Source organism: Numida meleagris, chromosome 4 (genome assembly GCF_002078875.1).
Source record: "Numida meleagris isolate 19003 breed g44 Domestic line chromosome 4, NumMel1.0, whole genome shotgun sequence".
Lineage (NCBI taxonomy): Eukaryota > Metazoa > Chordata > Aves > Galliformes > Numididae > Numida > Numida meleagris.
In genome coordinates, this window is record NC_034412.1 from 63760137 (window position 1) to 63775238 (window position 15102).

Sequence of the window (15102 nt, forward strand, 5' to 3'; positions counted from 1 at the left end):
TATGGGGATGGTGCGGGCATCGGCCGCTGCCGGAACAGTTCTCTGGGCAAACCTCAGCTGGTTATACGCTCGCACGGAGATAGTAGCGTTGTTATTTCCTTCAGTCTGCCTGCATGGAGATATACGTATTTCACATAAGAACGCATCTCCCCTCACAGCACCCTGCAGAGCTGAGTGCCTGCTGCCAGGAGATCGGCCCCGCGGCTCCATCGGTCTCCTTCGGCAACACGAGGGGAACGAGAGACGCTGCTAAGCACTCCTTTGTAATCGTTGGCTTCAAGGGCTTTCCTTCAGTTCCCTCTTCTTTATTTACAGTAAAGCAGGTTAAACGGGGTGGGATCTGTGTGAAGACCTCTGTCGGATCCGTTAATAGTTAAGGCTCCTATATTTGTTTCTGAGTTCACTTCAAAGTATTTTACCAATGGTTAAAAATTAAACACAATCCTAACAACTGGCAATTGGGAAAATCCCGGCCAGGGGGATTTCTCTACAAAGAGATAAAACTTCATCATGAGAGTGGCTGCAGCTTCCTTGGTTTGCTTCTCTTTCTTTTGTTTCTGTCGAGCGCAGGTAAGAACTTATTTTATTGCGGTATCCATTTATTTTAAAAATAAAACAAAAAAGCAGCCAACGGTTAAAACAGTTTATTATTATAAAAACAGAAACAGGTATGTTTTCTTTTTTATTTCCTTTCATAGCATTTGTTTTAGCCCAGTTTGAAAATTTGAATCTTTCTGTTTCCCCTCCATAATTTGGTTCTATCTGAGGTTTATGTTTACAGGCTTCTGGAAAATCTTTTAATCGGGCTCCTATGCTAAACCCAACTTGCAAGTGTGGCTCAGCTCAGAAAGGTTTTGTTGTAGAATCTCTTCTGGCAAAAGCCTCTCAGGAAGTCCTGATGGGCTCCATGTTCAGCATACCCTGAGCATTTCAGAAAAACCCATGTAGAAAGATCAGCACCTTTTGTTGTTATTCAGTCAGAAACTAAAGAGAAACTTGTAGTGCAGCATGGGAGTTATGCCAAGATGGGTCTGGCTCACAGTTAGGTATGTGAATTTAAAGATAATGCGTTGGATTCTACTGACCTGAAAAGAACAGGAAGAATTTATTATACATATATTATACAGCTCTTAAAAGGGTGGGAGCTGCTCGGATTAAATTCTGCCCTGGCAACATTCCCACTGCCTTTACTGAGGCCAGGATTTCTTCATGAGAACTTCAGCCTTTGGCTCTGTTGATTCAGTGGATGCACTCAAAGCCAATAAATCCTATCTGACAACTGACATTTCTTTCTCATTTTTATGCAAAGTCTAGCTATGTACTTTTCACGTTTCAATATTCCCGCTACCCACAGATCTTAGTGTGCACCAGCACTCAGCCAGCCACTCAGCCAGCAATGGAATAACCAGAGAGCTGCTGGAATAGGTGTTATCACTCACCTAGAGACAGATAGTCAGATGGAGGGATCAGGAGCACTCCTTGCAGTCCACAACAACCAGAAACTACACTGCAAACCCACTGCTGCGCAAGACAGGAACAAAACTGACTGGGAGGGGCATTTAATTTTCACATTTCTTGAAGATACTTATACTTGTTACTTGGAATGAAACAAATCATTAATTTTAGATTTATTTGTTTCTAAGTAGTTATTGGCTATAGTTAAATGGGACAATAAAAAGGTCTTGAAAAAAATCAAGTTGCTACTCTTTTTTTTAGATTTTGTTTTTCTGGCATTTAAGTCCCCTTGTATTTTAATTTGCTTACAGTTCCATTGTTGTAGTGTGCTATAAACCACTGGCTGGAAACATTTATCATCTTCTGTTGCGCACTTCCGCCAATTTTTGAAGAGTATAGTTTGTGGGTGACCAGTACCAGTGAAGATCACACCAGGGGAACAATCTGAAAAAGAAAGAATAATAATCCACAAAAAAACAGAAAGACGGATATCTCAAAGACAAGGGGATAAACACTATAAATGATATTGAGCACTTACATGCTTATAAGATAGGAAAAGGCTCACAATCACTTTGTTGATGTCTGTAAGGGATCTGCAGAACTGCTGGTGCAATTTCTAGTCCTATTCGCTGTTTGGTTTTGGTATTTTTTTAATTTGTGCCTTGCAGAACGCAGCATCTAACGATGCAGAAGAACAGTTTTCACATGTTCAGCCTGCTCAGCCAGTTGAGCAAGACATTCAGCCAGCTGAGCAAGACACTTACCTCATAGAAGAATGTGTAAGCAACAAATACACACACAAGTCCTGTAAGAAAGTTTTTTGCCACCCATGGGAACGATGTGTGGAGGGAAAATGCCTGTGTAAGCTTCCCTACCAGTGTCCAAAGAACGGCACTTCAGTTTGTTCTACCACTGGAAAGCCCTTTTACACTTACTGCCACCTAAAGAGCTATGAGTGTCAACGTCCTGAAGAAAAGTTTCTGAGCAAGGGAAAATGCACGTCCACAGGTATTAACATCTCTTTTTTCAAAATGTATCAGTCATTCATTTACGGCCAACTACAATATTTACTATTTACAGCTCAGAAAGCTCATCTATTTCCTTGCGCTAGTAAAAACTGAAAATGACAACTCCCTGAAATTTTACAGTACATGTTGATTTTCATAAATATGAAGTAAGTGGCAGATAGGTATGCTAACAAGCAGGTGTATTTCACCTGGTTTTTACGCTGCATCAAAGCATTTTTCAGTCCTCTACTTTGTCAGCTCAAACTCTGCTAAGCACACAGAGAAATGGCTCCACTAAATAGGTGGGCAGCCTCTCTTAGCAGTAGCAGTCACTCTCCCCACCCATTTTCCAGCCCTGCCTCTACTTATCCTAGGAGAAGCAGCCGCTTGGCCCGGGGCTCTCCTGTCCTGTCCCTGCTCCAGTACCACTGGAGCAGCAGCTTGGCCCATTGCCATCAAGGTGACAAAATTCACCTTTGCTTATTCCACTGAAAAGCACTGAGGAGACTGCATGCGTTCCTCTTGCACTCCCCTCACGGCTTCCATAAGTCATGGCCTGGGAAGCTGAGGACCTTAGCTCTACTGCAGACAGCACAAGTTCTCCTACAAAGGTGCTGAAGCTACAGAAGCAGGAGATGATAATGTCACCATGTTGGTGGTTTATTACTGAAAGTCCTCTAACAAAAGTCTTACACTAAGATGCAACCCTTCCTCAGCAGACCTCCAAGTATGCCTACAGGACAGGAACTGTTCTCCTTATTTGTTCTGAAGCTGGTATATTTTGAGAAAGTGACAGGCTCAAAGCCGTAACGTCAGTTCTCAGAAAAATCTGCAATAATACCCCAAGCTTCTGATTCCCAACCTGTTGTTCATTCCATACGAACTCTGGATACCTACAACATACTTAAGGTCTGGTTTCTTCCTGTGCTGTCTTTCCACTAGATACATCCACAGAACACAATTTTATTTGGGATTTTTTTTAATTTCTTTTTTTTTTTTTTTTTAGAAACATTTAAGGTCTCTTTGGTCTATGAGGATTCACATTTGCTTCAAGTAAAACCTGTGAATAATGAGGACCTTTTTGTGTGTGACAGTAAGTGGACTATGAATGAAGCAAATGTGGCCTGCAGACACCTTGGCTTTGAATTGTAAGTTTGGGGAATTTATCTCTCTGTGACTGCAATGTATGTCAAAGAACAGTGATGCTTATATAAGGGTCAGTCAGTCAGTCAACTGTTAAGAGAATATTCATAAACAATATATTGGCTACAATAAAGCTTCTTGAAAGCAAAAGCCAAAACACTGATTTCTGCATTTTTTTCAAGTCATCCCATATTTTCTTAAGGTAGAGGAGAGACACACCGTTTACAACATTCAGGTGATTAATGAATGCCAATCTTGCAATGCCCTGAGCTTCCTCAGTATGCATTGGTTTTGATGACACCATGGGTACTCAGCCTCATATAAGATGGTTTCTATCACCATACACAGTAACTCAGATAAGAGTGTCATAGATTCAGTGCCAGTTCTATGGTGCAACTGGCAAAAATTGGTACTTTGTTTAACCTTTTCTTCCAAAGTAAGTAATGTTGATTTTCATAAATATGAAGTAAGTGGCAGATAGGTATGCTGACAACATTCCAAAGTAAGTTTCTTCCAAAGTAAGTATCTCCTACTTTCCCCCTTACCCTTATACCACTCCATGGGAAATCTGTTTTTTCATTTCCTTAGCCATGACACTTTAACACTTTAACACTGGGGAAAATCATATAAATTCTAAACAATAAAAGCAGTGGACAATCCATTGTGAAATTACAGAATTTGTTATTATTATTTGTATCTTAACAGAGGTGCTGAATATTACCGCACTGACTACAATGTCACAGAACCATCACACTGTTTCCAAGTAACTTGCAGAGGCCTAGAGACAAGTCTTGCTGAATGTTACATAGAGAAGAAATTGAGAGCTAAAAATGAGGGATTTGTTAGCCTCCAGTGCCAGAAAATTCTCCGAGGTTAGTGGGTTTTTTCGGCTGTAAATCTATTTAAAGCTCTTCATGTTAAGTTTATTTGAAATATATGCATTTAGGATCTATTCTGCTGAAATCTCAGCCACCACAAACCTGCAATGAAATCTTTTGATTTTTATCTTTTTTTAAATAATCCTTTTGCAACATTTAAGACAACTGAGGCAATCTTGAATTTATGGCTTTGAAAAATAATTCACTGTTGCTCCTACAATATCTTCACAGATACTACCCAAAAGTGGACAAATTTCACCCACGGTTCTGGTTGTTCCCCCATCCCTTCCAAGGCATACTATATCCCACAACTCTTGTCTCTCCTAGGTTAACTGAGAAGGAGACAAGTGACAACCTCCTACTTCTTCCTTTGTTCTTGCTTTGGAAGATCAACTGAAGCTAACATTTCTGCTTTAGTCCATATCTAGAGGAAACGAAGTTTCCTTTTGCCAGGTTACTGAAAGTTGGAGGAGGAAAACATAGTCACATTGACAGTTTGAAGAGGAGGCAATGAAAACAATAAAAAAAAGATTCCCATTTACTTAACACCTACTTTTGACAGGCCAAACTGTTGAATGAATACAACATGTAAGCCGAGTACCTCCTTGGGCAGTTGTGAACCAACAGACATTTCTACACTAACTTCATTTTCACCTCACTGCACAGAATGTTCAGCTGGTGAGTTCAACTGCGCAAATGACAAGTGCATTTCTGTGACTAAAACCTGTGATGGTGTAAATGACTGTGGAGACCTAAGTGATGAACTGTGCTGTAAAGGTAATAATCTATTTTCTCAGCTGTTTAGAAAAAATTTCAGCAGAAAACCATCCCCAAGGAATTCTTACGGTGATGTAACAATAAATTCTCTGTTGCAAAGTCACTATATTAAGGTAAGAAAACTATAGTTTCTGTATGGGAAAGTACAAAAAAGTTCTATGATTCTATAGTCAGATAATTATAATAATATAAATAATGCAATTTTCCAAAGCAAGCAACTGATCTCTGAGGATCTGGATTTCTTCTGATAATAAGAAATAATGAGATTATTTAGGAGTCTGTTGATACAAAGAACAAAACAAAGAAGAAAACAAAGAAACAAAACCCAACCGTATTAGACAGAATTAAACGTATTTTTAGTCGGGGAAAACTGACTGTAACCAAACAAAACCATGTTTTTTCCCAGTGAAGTATCTTAAACTAAAATTTTAAAACGTCAAGATAGTAAAACGAGGTTGCATTTCATTTTACGCTTACAGACCCTGCTTTCACTATCTATTTATAAATAGCAAAGTCCCCCATAACATGGATATTTTATCAGGTTTATATTTTAAGAAGCTCTTGAATTATGTGAGTTCACTGCATCATATGGTCCTGTGCTTTACCGTTTTAATTCTTTTACGTTACAGAATGCAGAAACAACAGTTTCCACTGTCGATCAAATATCTGTATTCCAAATAAGAATGTGTGTAACAAAGAAGTTGACTGCCTCACAGGAGAGGATGAAGCTGAAGCTCTCTGTTCAGGTTTCCTTTTGAGATGTGTTTTTCTTTCTTTTCCTTTTGTTAATGTTAAATTAAACCTACAGACTACACAATGCATGTTATTAAATCATTTATCAGATTAGCAAAACCAAAATGCATGCAAGAATTAGTTTTTCTGATGTTAGTATAGAATTAGTTTTTCTCCTACATACTAGGAGACTAAGAAAAGGTGACATACTTTTCCTTCCCTTCCCTCTAGAAATAAACGGCAAGAAAACTAAAGGACAGAAGAAACAGATTATGTTTTAGGAGGCTTAAAGCAGATTATGTCTTTAGCATACATGGCCATCTATCAAACTGGTATCCTGTTTTTGGGAAGAAAACATAGACGGAGCAGGCAGGAATATCCTCCTTGCATATAAGGAATTAATTTAACTAGTTTGTTAACATAATAGTTCATCTGTACTGTTCTCCTTAGTGTTGAAAATACTTTCTTTTGTTTTGAACTTAGAATATTTTAGATAAGAGGCAAAGTCTAAAGCCAAAAAGTAAACATTTTCGGTACATGGTAATTGGTAAAGGTAAACTGAACCCTACAAGTAAACATTACTGTCAGTAACATGAGAATAGAGCCAATCCTCAGCCTCCATTTAGGAAGTGAATTCAATGGGTATTTTGTTTGAATAAAAGCTGACAAACCAGATTCAGGAAGCATTTAATTTACCTCTCGTATTCAATACCCTCCCTTGCCCTGTTAAATGAGGCACACAGTAAAAGAGCAGCAGCATCTAAATTGGAAAGAAAAAAATATATATCCTTCTACCTTTTTACCTAATGCTCCTTTGGGCTTTGGAAAGCTCCAAAAGATTGATGGGGCAGGAGGAGGAATTTCTGGTGTTTCCTGGTAGAGTAGAGCAGTCACTTCAGAGATTAAAAAAAAAAACAAAAAACAAAAACAAAAAAAAAACCAACAACAAGGCACGCCATTTCAAAGAGTTTCTTTGCAGAAGGGTCCTCTGGACAAGAAAAGAGGAGTAGATATCATGTAGTTATAAATGAGTATCTGCTGGATGCAGGTCATTTGTAAGCTGTGGCAGCAAAGAGTGCCTAGGAAGAAAGGAAACAGCAGGCACCACGCTTACAGAATATTTCCATCCATATGAAACAGTATGTATCTATCCACTTAAAAATGTATCGTGATTTTGGTACATAAACAAACATTCAAGTAACAGAACAATATAAATATTTGTAAATGTTCTTAGTATTTTATTATTCCACTACAGGCAAAGCAAAACCTGTTGAAAATCACAGTATGGACGCAGGTAAGTAACACTCCACAAACCACTGCATACAGTCTTTTTAGTGCCTTTCTAGCTACCAACCAGTTGGCCAGACCTGCAACACTCAGATACATGGACTCTGTGATTTAGTCGTACGCGCTCTGAGGCTTAACTGTTGGTCTAGCTTTCCACTAATCTCAACAATAATAGTAATAATTCATCTTGTCTGAGGATTCACATCTGTACATATTAGCAATGGATAGAGGCAAACTCTAAGCAAGTCTATGGCAACTGCTTTGAAATTATTTACCTGAATGCTGTCAGCAATGGAAAATAAAGAGAAATACTGTGATGCTAAGACAGAAGTAATTTTCAAAGCAAAAACGGATGTGACATTCTGGGCCTTTTTCTTTCCTGTACTTCAACTACTTGCATACTCACAGCACTCATGATTTCAAGGTAAAGATAAGTCTGTTTCCAAATAGAGAATGAATGCTTGAACTCTGAGACACATTTTTCCTTTTTGTTAAAGAAAGAAAACTGACAAAGACATTCCTTCCCCAAATAAACTGCGGTGTTGTAAATCACACATTAACTCGACGGAAAAGAATCATAGGTGGACAAATAGCAAGAAAGGTAAAAAATAATAATAACCCCCCCACATACACACAACCAAACCTTACAAATCTAGGCTCGTGTATTCATTCAGTAACAATTTAAATGGTCATTATTGTCCTTCTGTTAAAATGTACAGAAATAACAAAATCAGCTACAACATTAATTTCATGTTTTACATTATTAGTGGCAATGAATGAATTTAAAGAGAAGCACAATTCATAAGGTAAAATACCAAGCTGCAAAATACAGCATTACAGTGCAAGTATGCACTGAAAATCATCCAGCAAAATACTTAATACTACAGCTACATATTATAATTACAGTCATAAATGTAACATTTGATCGTACCAGGTCAGATCCTCCATCTGTTTTTTAGGAGTTTCTTGACAGAAAGTTGGGGGGAGGAAGACATTGCATGTCAGAAGACTGACTGTAGCTTAGAATACAGAGCCTTTATATTAGAGCCCAAATTACAGGCAATTTCTCAATAGCAGATTCAGTCAGGGAGATGAGGTGATACGGTGTTTCCCCTGATGCATGAAAAATAGCACAATGATAATTTCATACTGTATGGGTTTCTGTTGTTTTAATAGGGTGAATTCCCTTGGCAAGTGGCAATTAAAGAAACTGGCACCGAAGGTGCAACAGTGTACTGTGGAGGGGTTTATATTGGTGGCTGCTGGGTTCTGACTGCCGCACACTGTGTCAGGTAAAAGTAAGAACCTGAGAAATAATTTCTTTGCAAAGTAGAAAAGATTAATCTATGCATTATTGCTCTTCTCAGCTACTTGGTTGCTAATTCTTACTTGCCCACTGAATAAAACAACTAAAATCACTGACTTGCTCACATTAACTATGGGAGGGATTCAGAGATGGAGTATTTTGTCAGTGAGCAAAAAAAGTAATCAGGAATTACCTCCTCTGAGCACTGAGGTCCAGCACCTGCCCCCCGAAGAATGTCCCTAGTGCCACATACTCCCCAGAACCAGCAGGAGTGGGCAGGAAAGACTTGCCCATCCCAGCATTCCATCTGTATTCGCTCATTCTTCTTTCATCTGATATCAGAGGCATAAACCTTGCTTCCTCTTTGTGACAGCACTAAGCACACTGGCCTTTAGTACTGTCTTTCTGTATTCACTTCAGGACTCAGCAATAAGTACCACCAGCCTTTGATTTGCTTCAGAAAAACCTGGACATACAAGTCCAGAAAGAAACTATACGTATGTAATATGGATTTTTACTCCACAGAAACTTTGATAAAATGCAAAAATTTATGACTAATTGAAACATACAGTGCTTGTGTTAGCTACCAAAACATATTTTATTTCATTGGCTTTTTTTCCAGAGCAACTCGAGTTCATCTATACCGTGTCTGGATTGGGCTGTTGGATACAATACGGTATGACAGAGAGACAGACACTTACAGACTAAAGCAACTGATAATCCATGAGAATTATAATGCTGCAACATATGAAAATGACATCGCTCTGCTGGAGCTGAAAGGTCATGGAAAAGGACAGTGCTCCCTGAAATACAGCACACCTGCCTGCATCCCCTGGTCAGAGCATATGTTCAAGGCTGGTGATAAATGCAAGGTTTCTGGATGGGGACTAGAGAAAGGTATTTGATTCAGTGCTTACTACTAGAATGTATTATTTTTATCCATGTTTTTCAAACAGTGGTCAGCTCTCATACTGAAAAGGCTGAAGAGTGGTGCATGCAAAGCACTCGCAAGAGGCTGAGCACAGCAAACACAGGCTGTTGGCATTTGGCTGTCAGGTCTCTTTTTTGTACTGCTTCCTCTCTTGTCCCAGTAAATTGGTCTGGAGAACACCTCTGTTTGAAAACTAACATGACAAAAGGCAATGTTCAGTTTGCAGCCGTATCTGCTCCCTGACTCCACGGCAGCACACTCATGTCAGCACAGCGCAGCAAAAGAGCAGGAATGAGATGGCAGAAGTGAGATGGCAGCATTCAGACAACACATACATAAACAAGAAACTTATTTGCTGTGCTGCTCCTGTACACGCTTCTCAAAGGAGACAAGAGCCATTTAGTACCTCTGAGGCATCCAGAAGAAGTGGCTGTAATTACAGGTCTCATATTGATCTTACCTATCCAGACTGGGTAACAGTATTTAACACATGGCCCACGGTCTCAGCCAGACCTCTGTGCCCTGCCCAAATGGATCCGAGATGCAGCCAGCAGTTACAAAGCTCAGCACATCTCATCTCAGCCACGTACAGGTTCAACGCAGAGAAGGATAGACCCAATGCAGTCACGCTTTCAAAGACTTGGGAAGCACTTGTTTTGTATCACAGTATGACTGCAGCCTGGCATAAGAGCACTATCAGTCCATAAAGCAAATACAAAGTCGGGAATTACCAGCAAACAGAGAACAAAACAGGGCCTCTCCTTAAGCTTGTAGTACATAGCTCACCTGTATCTGCAAGGTACAGTCCCCTCATCTTTTTGAGAAAGAACGGTAATGAGGATGATCAGAGGCATTTCTCCATTTCACAGAAAACAATATACTGGTCTCCCAGTGTCTGGAAAATGATATGGAAAACATGGGAAAAAAATGAAGAAAATAACAAAGGGAAGGAGTAAAAATATCATAAAAAATGAAAATACTGCATTTAATACTGCAATTAAACCACTCTGCTTTTATTTTGAAATATATGGGCAATGTATGGCAATGCATGTGAGGCGAGTGTTAGTAGCAGTTTAAGGTACCTGGTTTACAATATTTAAGATTATATTCAGTAGATAACCAAATCTGTAACCTTCAATTTATGATAGTAAAAGTGTTTCGTATGCATGTATCAGTTTAAATTTAGAAAAGTTTATTATCTTCTTTTCTAGGTTACACCAAACAATATGTGCTCAAATGGGGGAATGTTAACTTATTTCAGAATTGTTCTGAAATGTATCCTGGACGATTTTTTAAAAAAATGGCATGTGCAGGCAAGTATGAATTTTCTCACTATAACTTCTTTACCATTGTATGGGAACTGCTGAGTCATGGCCTGAACCACTGATTGAGCACCTGGAGGAAAGACCCAGTCAGCTCTGGGAGCACAGGTGAAGGCAATTCACCTGTGCAACCAGAAGGGGTGGAGCCAGGCTCCACCCCTCTTAGGCCTCATTTAAGGGCTGACTGCCACTGAGGAAGGATCTCTGCCTGGAGATCCCTCTTTGGTGGGAGCCTTTTCCAGCGAGCCCCAAATCTTCCGATCCCTGTGAGCGCTGTATTTTCCTTCCACTTTTTGTAACACTGTTTCCATTGCGTTAGTCCTGCTTATCGCTACAACCATCAACCCCACAGTTTGGTTTTTAAGGTCTGACATATTGGCTGGGAATCTTTTAGACTTGGAAAATACAATAAACCAAATGCAACGACACTGTCATTAGCAAAACACTATCCACTGGAGCCTACAGTCATCTGTAGTTATCTATCCATTTATAAACAGTTATGGGACAGTACGCCAAGTTTCAGTGATTGTGGGCAAATTTCAGCACGCACTTGGAATCATGTTTTCTAAACACACAAGCGCTTTGCAGCCCAATGAACTTCCTCCTACCTCTACTTTATTCTAGTTCAAGAATGTATTTAAGCAAATGCCTTTTTTGGAGCACATTCATAGTCCTATTGACTAGCATACGACTATTCATCTGCTAAGATGTTTTCTACCACTAAACTGCACCCCAGGAAAAATACTATAAACTTTTCAAACAAAGATTAGTCTGGCCAGGAAACTGGTTGTCATTCCTAATACTAAAATAAGCATTTTAAGTACACATTTTTGCTTTTCAAGTAACAAAAGGCATTGCCAAGCACATGTCTTAGAGAGCAGTGAGTTTTCAACTTAGAGGACAGATAGTTTCAATTTTTCTTTAACTCTGAAAGTAAAGGCAGTATTTAAACAAACTACAAAACAAGACAAATAAAAACTGGATAAAAAAGCTTAACCATTTGTGAATAAATTCAGTACAATGCAAATGCAGTTACAAATTTTGGAATTAAGGACTGGTATCTGCTGGGGTTACTAATACAAGGTAATGTTAATCCAACCGAGTATGGGCAACAAAATCTAGTTTTACATGATTAGTCTTTCCAATCCTGAAACATTCACAAAACTCTTTCGCAGTAATGTAGAGACTCAAGAAAGAGGTTATATGTTTAAAAACATGGGGAGTCTTCCTTAGTATGGGTTCCTTCATACTAGGTCAAACAACCAAGCAGAAAGGAGGAGTAAGGATGTTTTTACACACTTTTACTGAGTCTACGGGACAAAGCATAAATTGTATTCTAATTCTCCAGCAGGTTTTTGTCAATATCATATTCTTTCCTCTTTATTTTTTTTTTTTTACAACCACTACATTTGCTAAATTGGAAACAAGTAGCTCTGAAACCTCAGCAACTTGTAGAGAGCGCCACAGCCAATATGTTGTGTCTCAGAGCTGTTACTTCGTGCTCTACAGGGTTCGCACCTTAAGTGCTGTATCTGCAAGGACTCAGACAGCTGCAGTCTCTAGCATCCCATCATTCATGTACTCTCCTTGGACCTGCCCACCTTTTGCCATAAAGCTTGTAGAGAAATTAATTTGGAGGTTTCTGCACCTGCACAGCTCAGATGAAACTGGCCAATGTATTACTGGGTAGAGAGGACATCAACAGCAGATGTAGAGGAACATGCATATTATGATAGCTTAATTTCCAGAGGGATCAGTCTAGTAATCTTCTTACCCTTTTCTCCTACCTTCTGTCCCCTGTTTATTAGCTACTTCTGATGATATAATATTCAGTATGTTCGAAATCTTCTCTGTTACACACGGTATGACAAGAATCACATTCCTGACATGAAAGCAAATAAGCTTTTGGACCAGCCAAAATTATACAGCCTGCACTTCAAAATAACTAAGAAGTAATAGACCAAAGAGGTTGGGAACTTCCAGTACTGGTGACTGTTAGGCAGACATCTGTCAGGAAGTGACATGGATCTAAAAAACCTCCTGAGCTCTACTTTGTGCGTTAGTTTGCATATAAACTTACTTTTGTGTTGTTTTTTTCTCCCCTCTTTTGCTGCAGGTACTTATGATGGCTCCATTGACAGTTGCAAAGGTGATTCAGGAGGTCCCTTGGTCTGCTTTGATGCAGAAAATGTGGCATATGTCTGGGGTGTTGTGAGTTGGGGTGAAAACTGCGGGGAGGCTGGTCACCCTGGCGTCTACACACAAGTTGCCAGCTATTACGATTGGATTAGCCACCACGTGACAAGGAGTCTCATTTCACGGTATAACATCTGAAGCTCAGGAAACTAAACACTTGCTATCATCCACGCAGAAATGAACACTAGTCCATTTTTACAATAGCAAGCATGTACCTTAGAAACTATTAGCACAAATCTTGAAATAACATACTTTGAAAATGTTCAATTCTCTATGAATACTACAATTTTGCAGAAGACTGCACAAAAGAGTTTTACAGTCATATGAGTCCACAGCAAAATGATCTAATAAAACCATGTTTACTGCAGGGAAATTCAAGTATCTGTCCTTTCATTGTTGTTATTTCTTTTCCCTCTCCCCACATTTCACACCGCATTTCAGTAGTAGTTGTTTGTTTATTTTAAATGTACAACCATACTGAAAGCAGCAGTTGGAAAATGACTGCTCTGGCAATATGTGAACATCACAGAAAGGACAGCAACCAGAGAATATAAAAGCAATTCCATTACCTCAAGGTGTAGGTCATCGGAAACCCTCTGGATGTTGCTTTGCTGGGCAGCTGGTTCTTCAGGCTCACTGAGAAAGGAGACTTCAGACTGTCTGTTAACTGATGAACATGATCATGAGATTTGTTACAAATTACTCAATTACTCAAGCACAAGCTTCCTGCACCAACAGACACAAGCAGGAAACAATAACATGAAGAAAAAAAATGCATCCTTAAAGGGGCCTGATCCTGTACTACACAGTCACAGGAAGTTTGGCCACCTAGTTATTCAGCAAGTTACCACAAATAGAATGATGTGGTAGGTAGGGTAGGCCCTGAGTCCACTAGAAAAGCTCTGGCTCTTTTTTAAAAGCCAGCATTTGGTTTTTGGATTGGTACAAATGACTTCAGGACCATTTCAGTCCTGTCAAACTGCACAAGTTTTGTAACACACCTTGCTGGATTCCAATTCACAAGTGTTTGAATACCTATTTTACTTCATTCCTTTCAATAAGCTATCCCACCAAATCAATAGCATATGTTCACACAAAGCTGTTGTTGGGGGAAAGGGGTGGGTTTTGTGTGAGTTTTGTTAGTTTGGGGTTTTGTTTTTAATAATTCACCATTTTCTGCTTCAGACAACATTTTTACATTTTCACTGACTTCACCCTCGACTGTCTTGTAAAAAAAAAAAAAAAAAAAAAAAAAAACTCCGCATCAGCATGAATTTGGCAAGTAAGGCTCTGTCGGTCACCTCCAAGCAAAGTGAGAGTACAGACTGCTTCCCTTACCCGCCCCTCCCCAGGCTTCCCGTGCAGGTGTAAGCACAGCCCTTCCCTGGAACTGCTCTGCCGAAGGAGGGCTTCTGTACAGCAACCAGGGGGCGGGCACTTTCCAGGATTGGTGCGGCAAGAGCTCCCTCTTCCGTCTGACAACATCTGCTAACAGCTTTTCCTACTATGTCTTCAGTTAACAATAATGAACATAAAAGATTGAAGAAGAAAAAGAAACAAACCAAAGCCCAAACACGCAGCACCATTTACCGTGTATCTCTGTGCCTGCCTGGAGATCCGCAAGCCTTTCCGTTTTCTTTACATTTCCCGTCCTCTGCAGTTACCTGTGTCCTGAAATCCCACTACGACTGTATTTTGAGGAATTCTACGTCTTAAAACAAAGCTTTCGTTGCAGAAGTTAAAACAGTTCCCGTGTGGTTCCACCCTACCTCACCTAAGAAGCGCAGAACGCGGTGTCAGAGCACGGGGTGCACCGGGTGCTACTCTCAGCACCCCAACCTCGGGCTTTCGGTGCTAAACAGAGATCCTCCCGCACCGCCCTACTTGCGGCCGCACCGTGCACGCTTGGTGCTGTTACCTGAAAGCGAATCGCCCGCCCGTGGAAAGCCCCTGGAGCACCTCAGTTCCCAGCACCCGGCACAGCGAGGCTCGGCCACCGCGCTCCCCAGCAGGCCGCGCCCTGCCCGCAGTCCCGCCCAGCCGTCGGGGCGGTGCCCGCGGGGCCGAT

General features: G+C 40.1%; 1 protein-coding gene and 1 long non-coding RNA gene across 3 annotated transcripts; one reads left to right on the plus strand and one right to left on the minus strand.

The window, feature by feature from the left end:
- Positions 80-13412, plus strand: CFI (complement factor I). Its single transcript, XM_021396440.1, has 12 exons — positions 80-570; positions 2124-2463; positions 3469-3610; positions 4311-4477; positions 5150-5260; positions 5890-6006; positions 7248-7286; positions 7777-7880; positions 8456-8571; positions 9208-9482; positions 10728-10829; positions 12955-13412. Exons 1-12 carry the CDS (start codon positions 511-513, stop codon positions 13170-13172), a joined length of 1791 nt encoding a protein of 596 aa, XP_021252115.1. The 5' UTR covers positions 80-510; the 3' UTR covers positions 13173-13412.
- On the minus strand, positions 629-15096 carry LOC110398624. Of its 2 annotated transcripts, XR_002438502.1 has the most exons (5): positions 14953-15096; positions 13604-13701; positions 10303-10411; positions 1440-1899; positions 629-1085 (listed from the first exon to the last, which is right to left on the minus strand). It is a non-coding gene; the product is annotated as an uncharacterized LOC110398624 (long non-coding RNA). The 2 variants fall into 2 exon arrangements; XR_002438501.1 differs by lacking the exon at positions 629-1085 and having other exon boundaries at positions 1216-1899.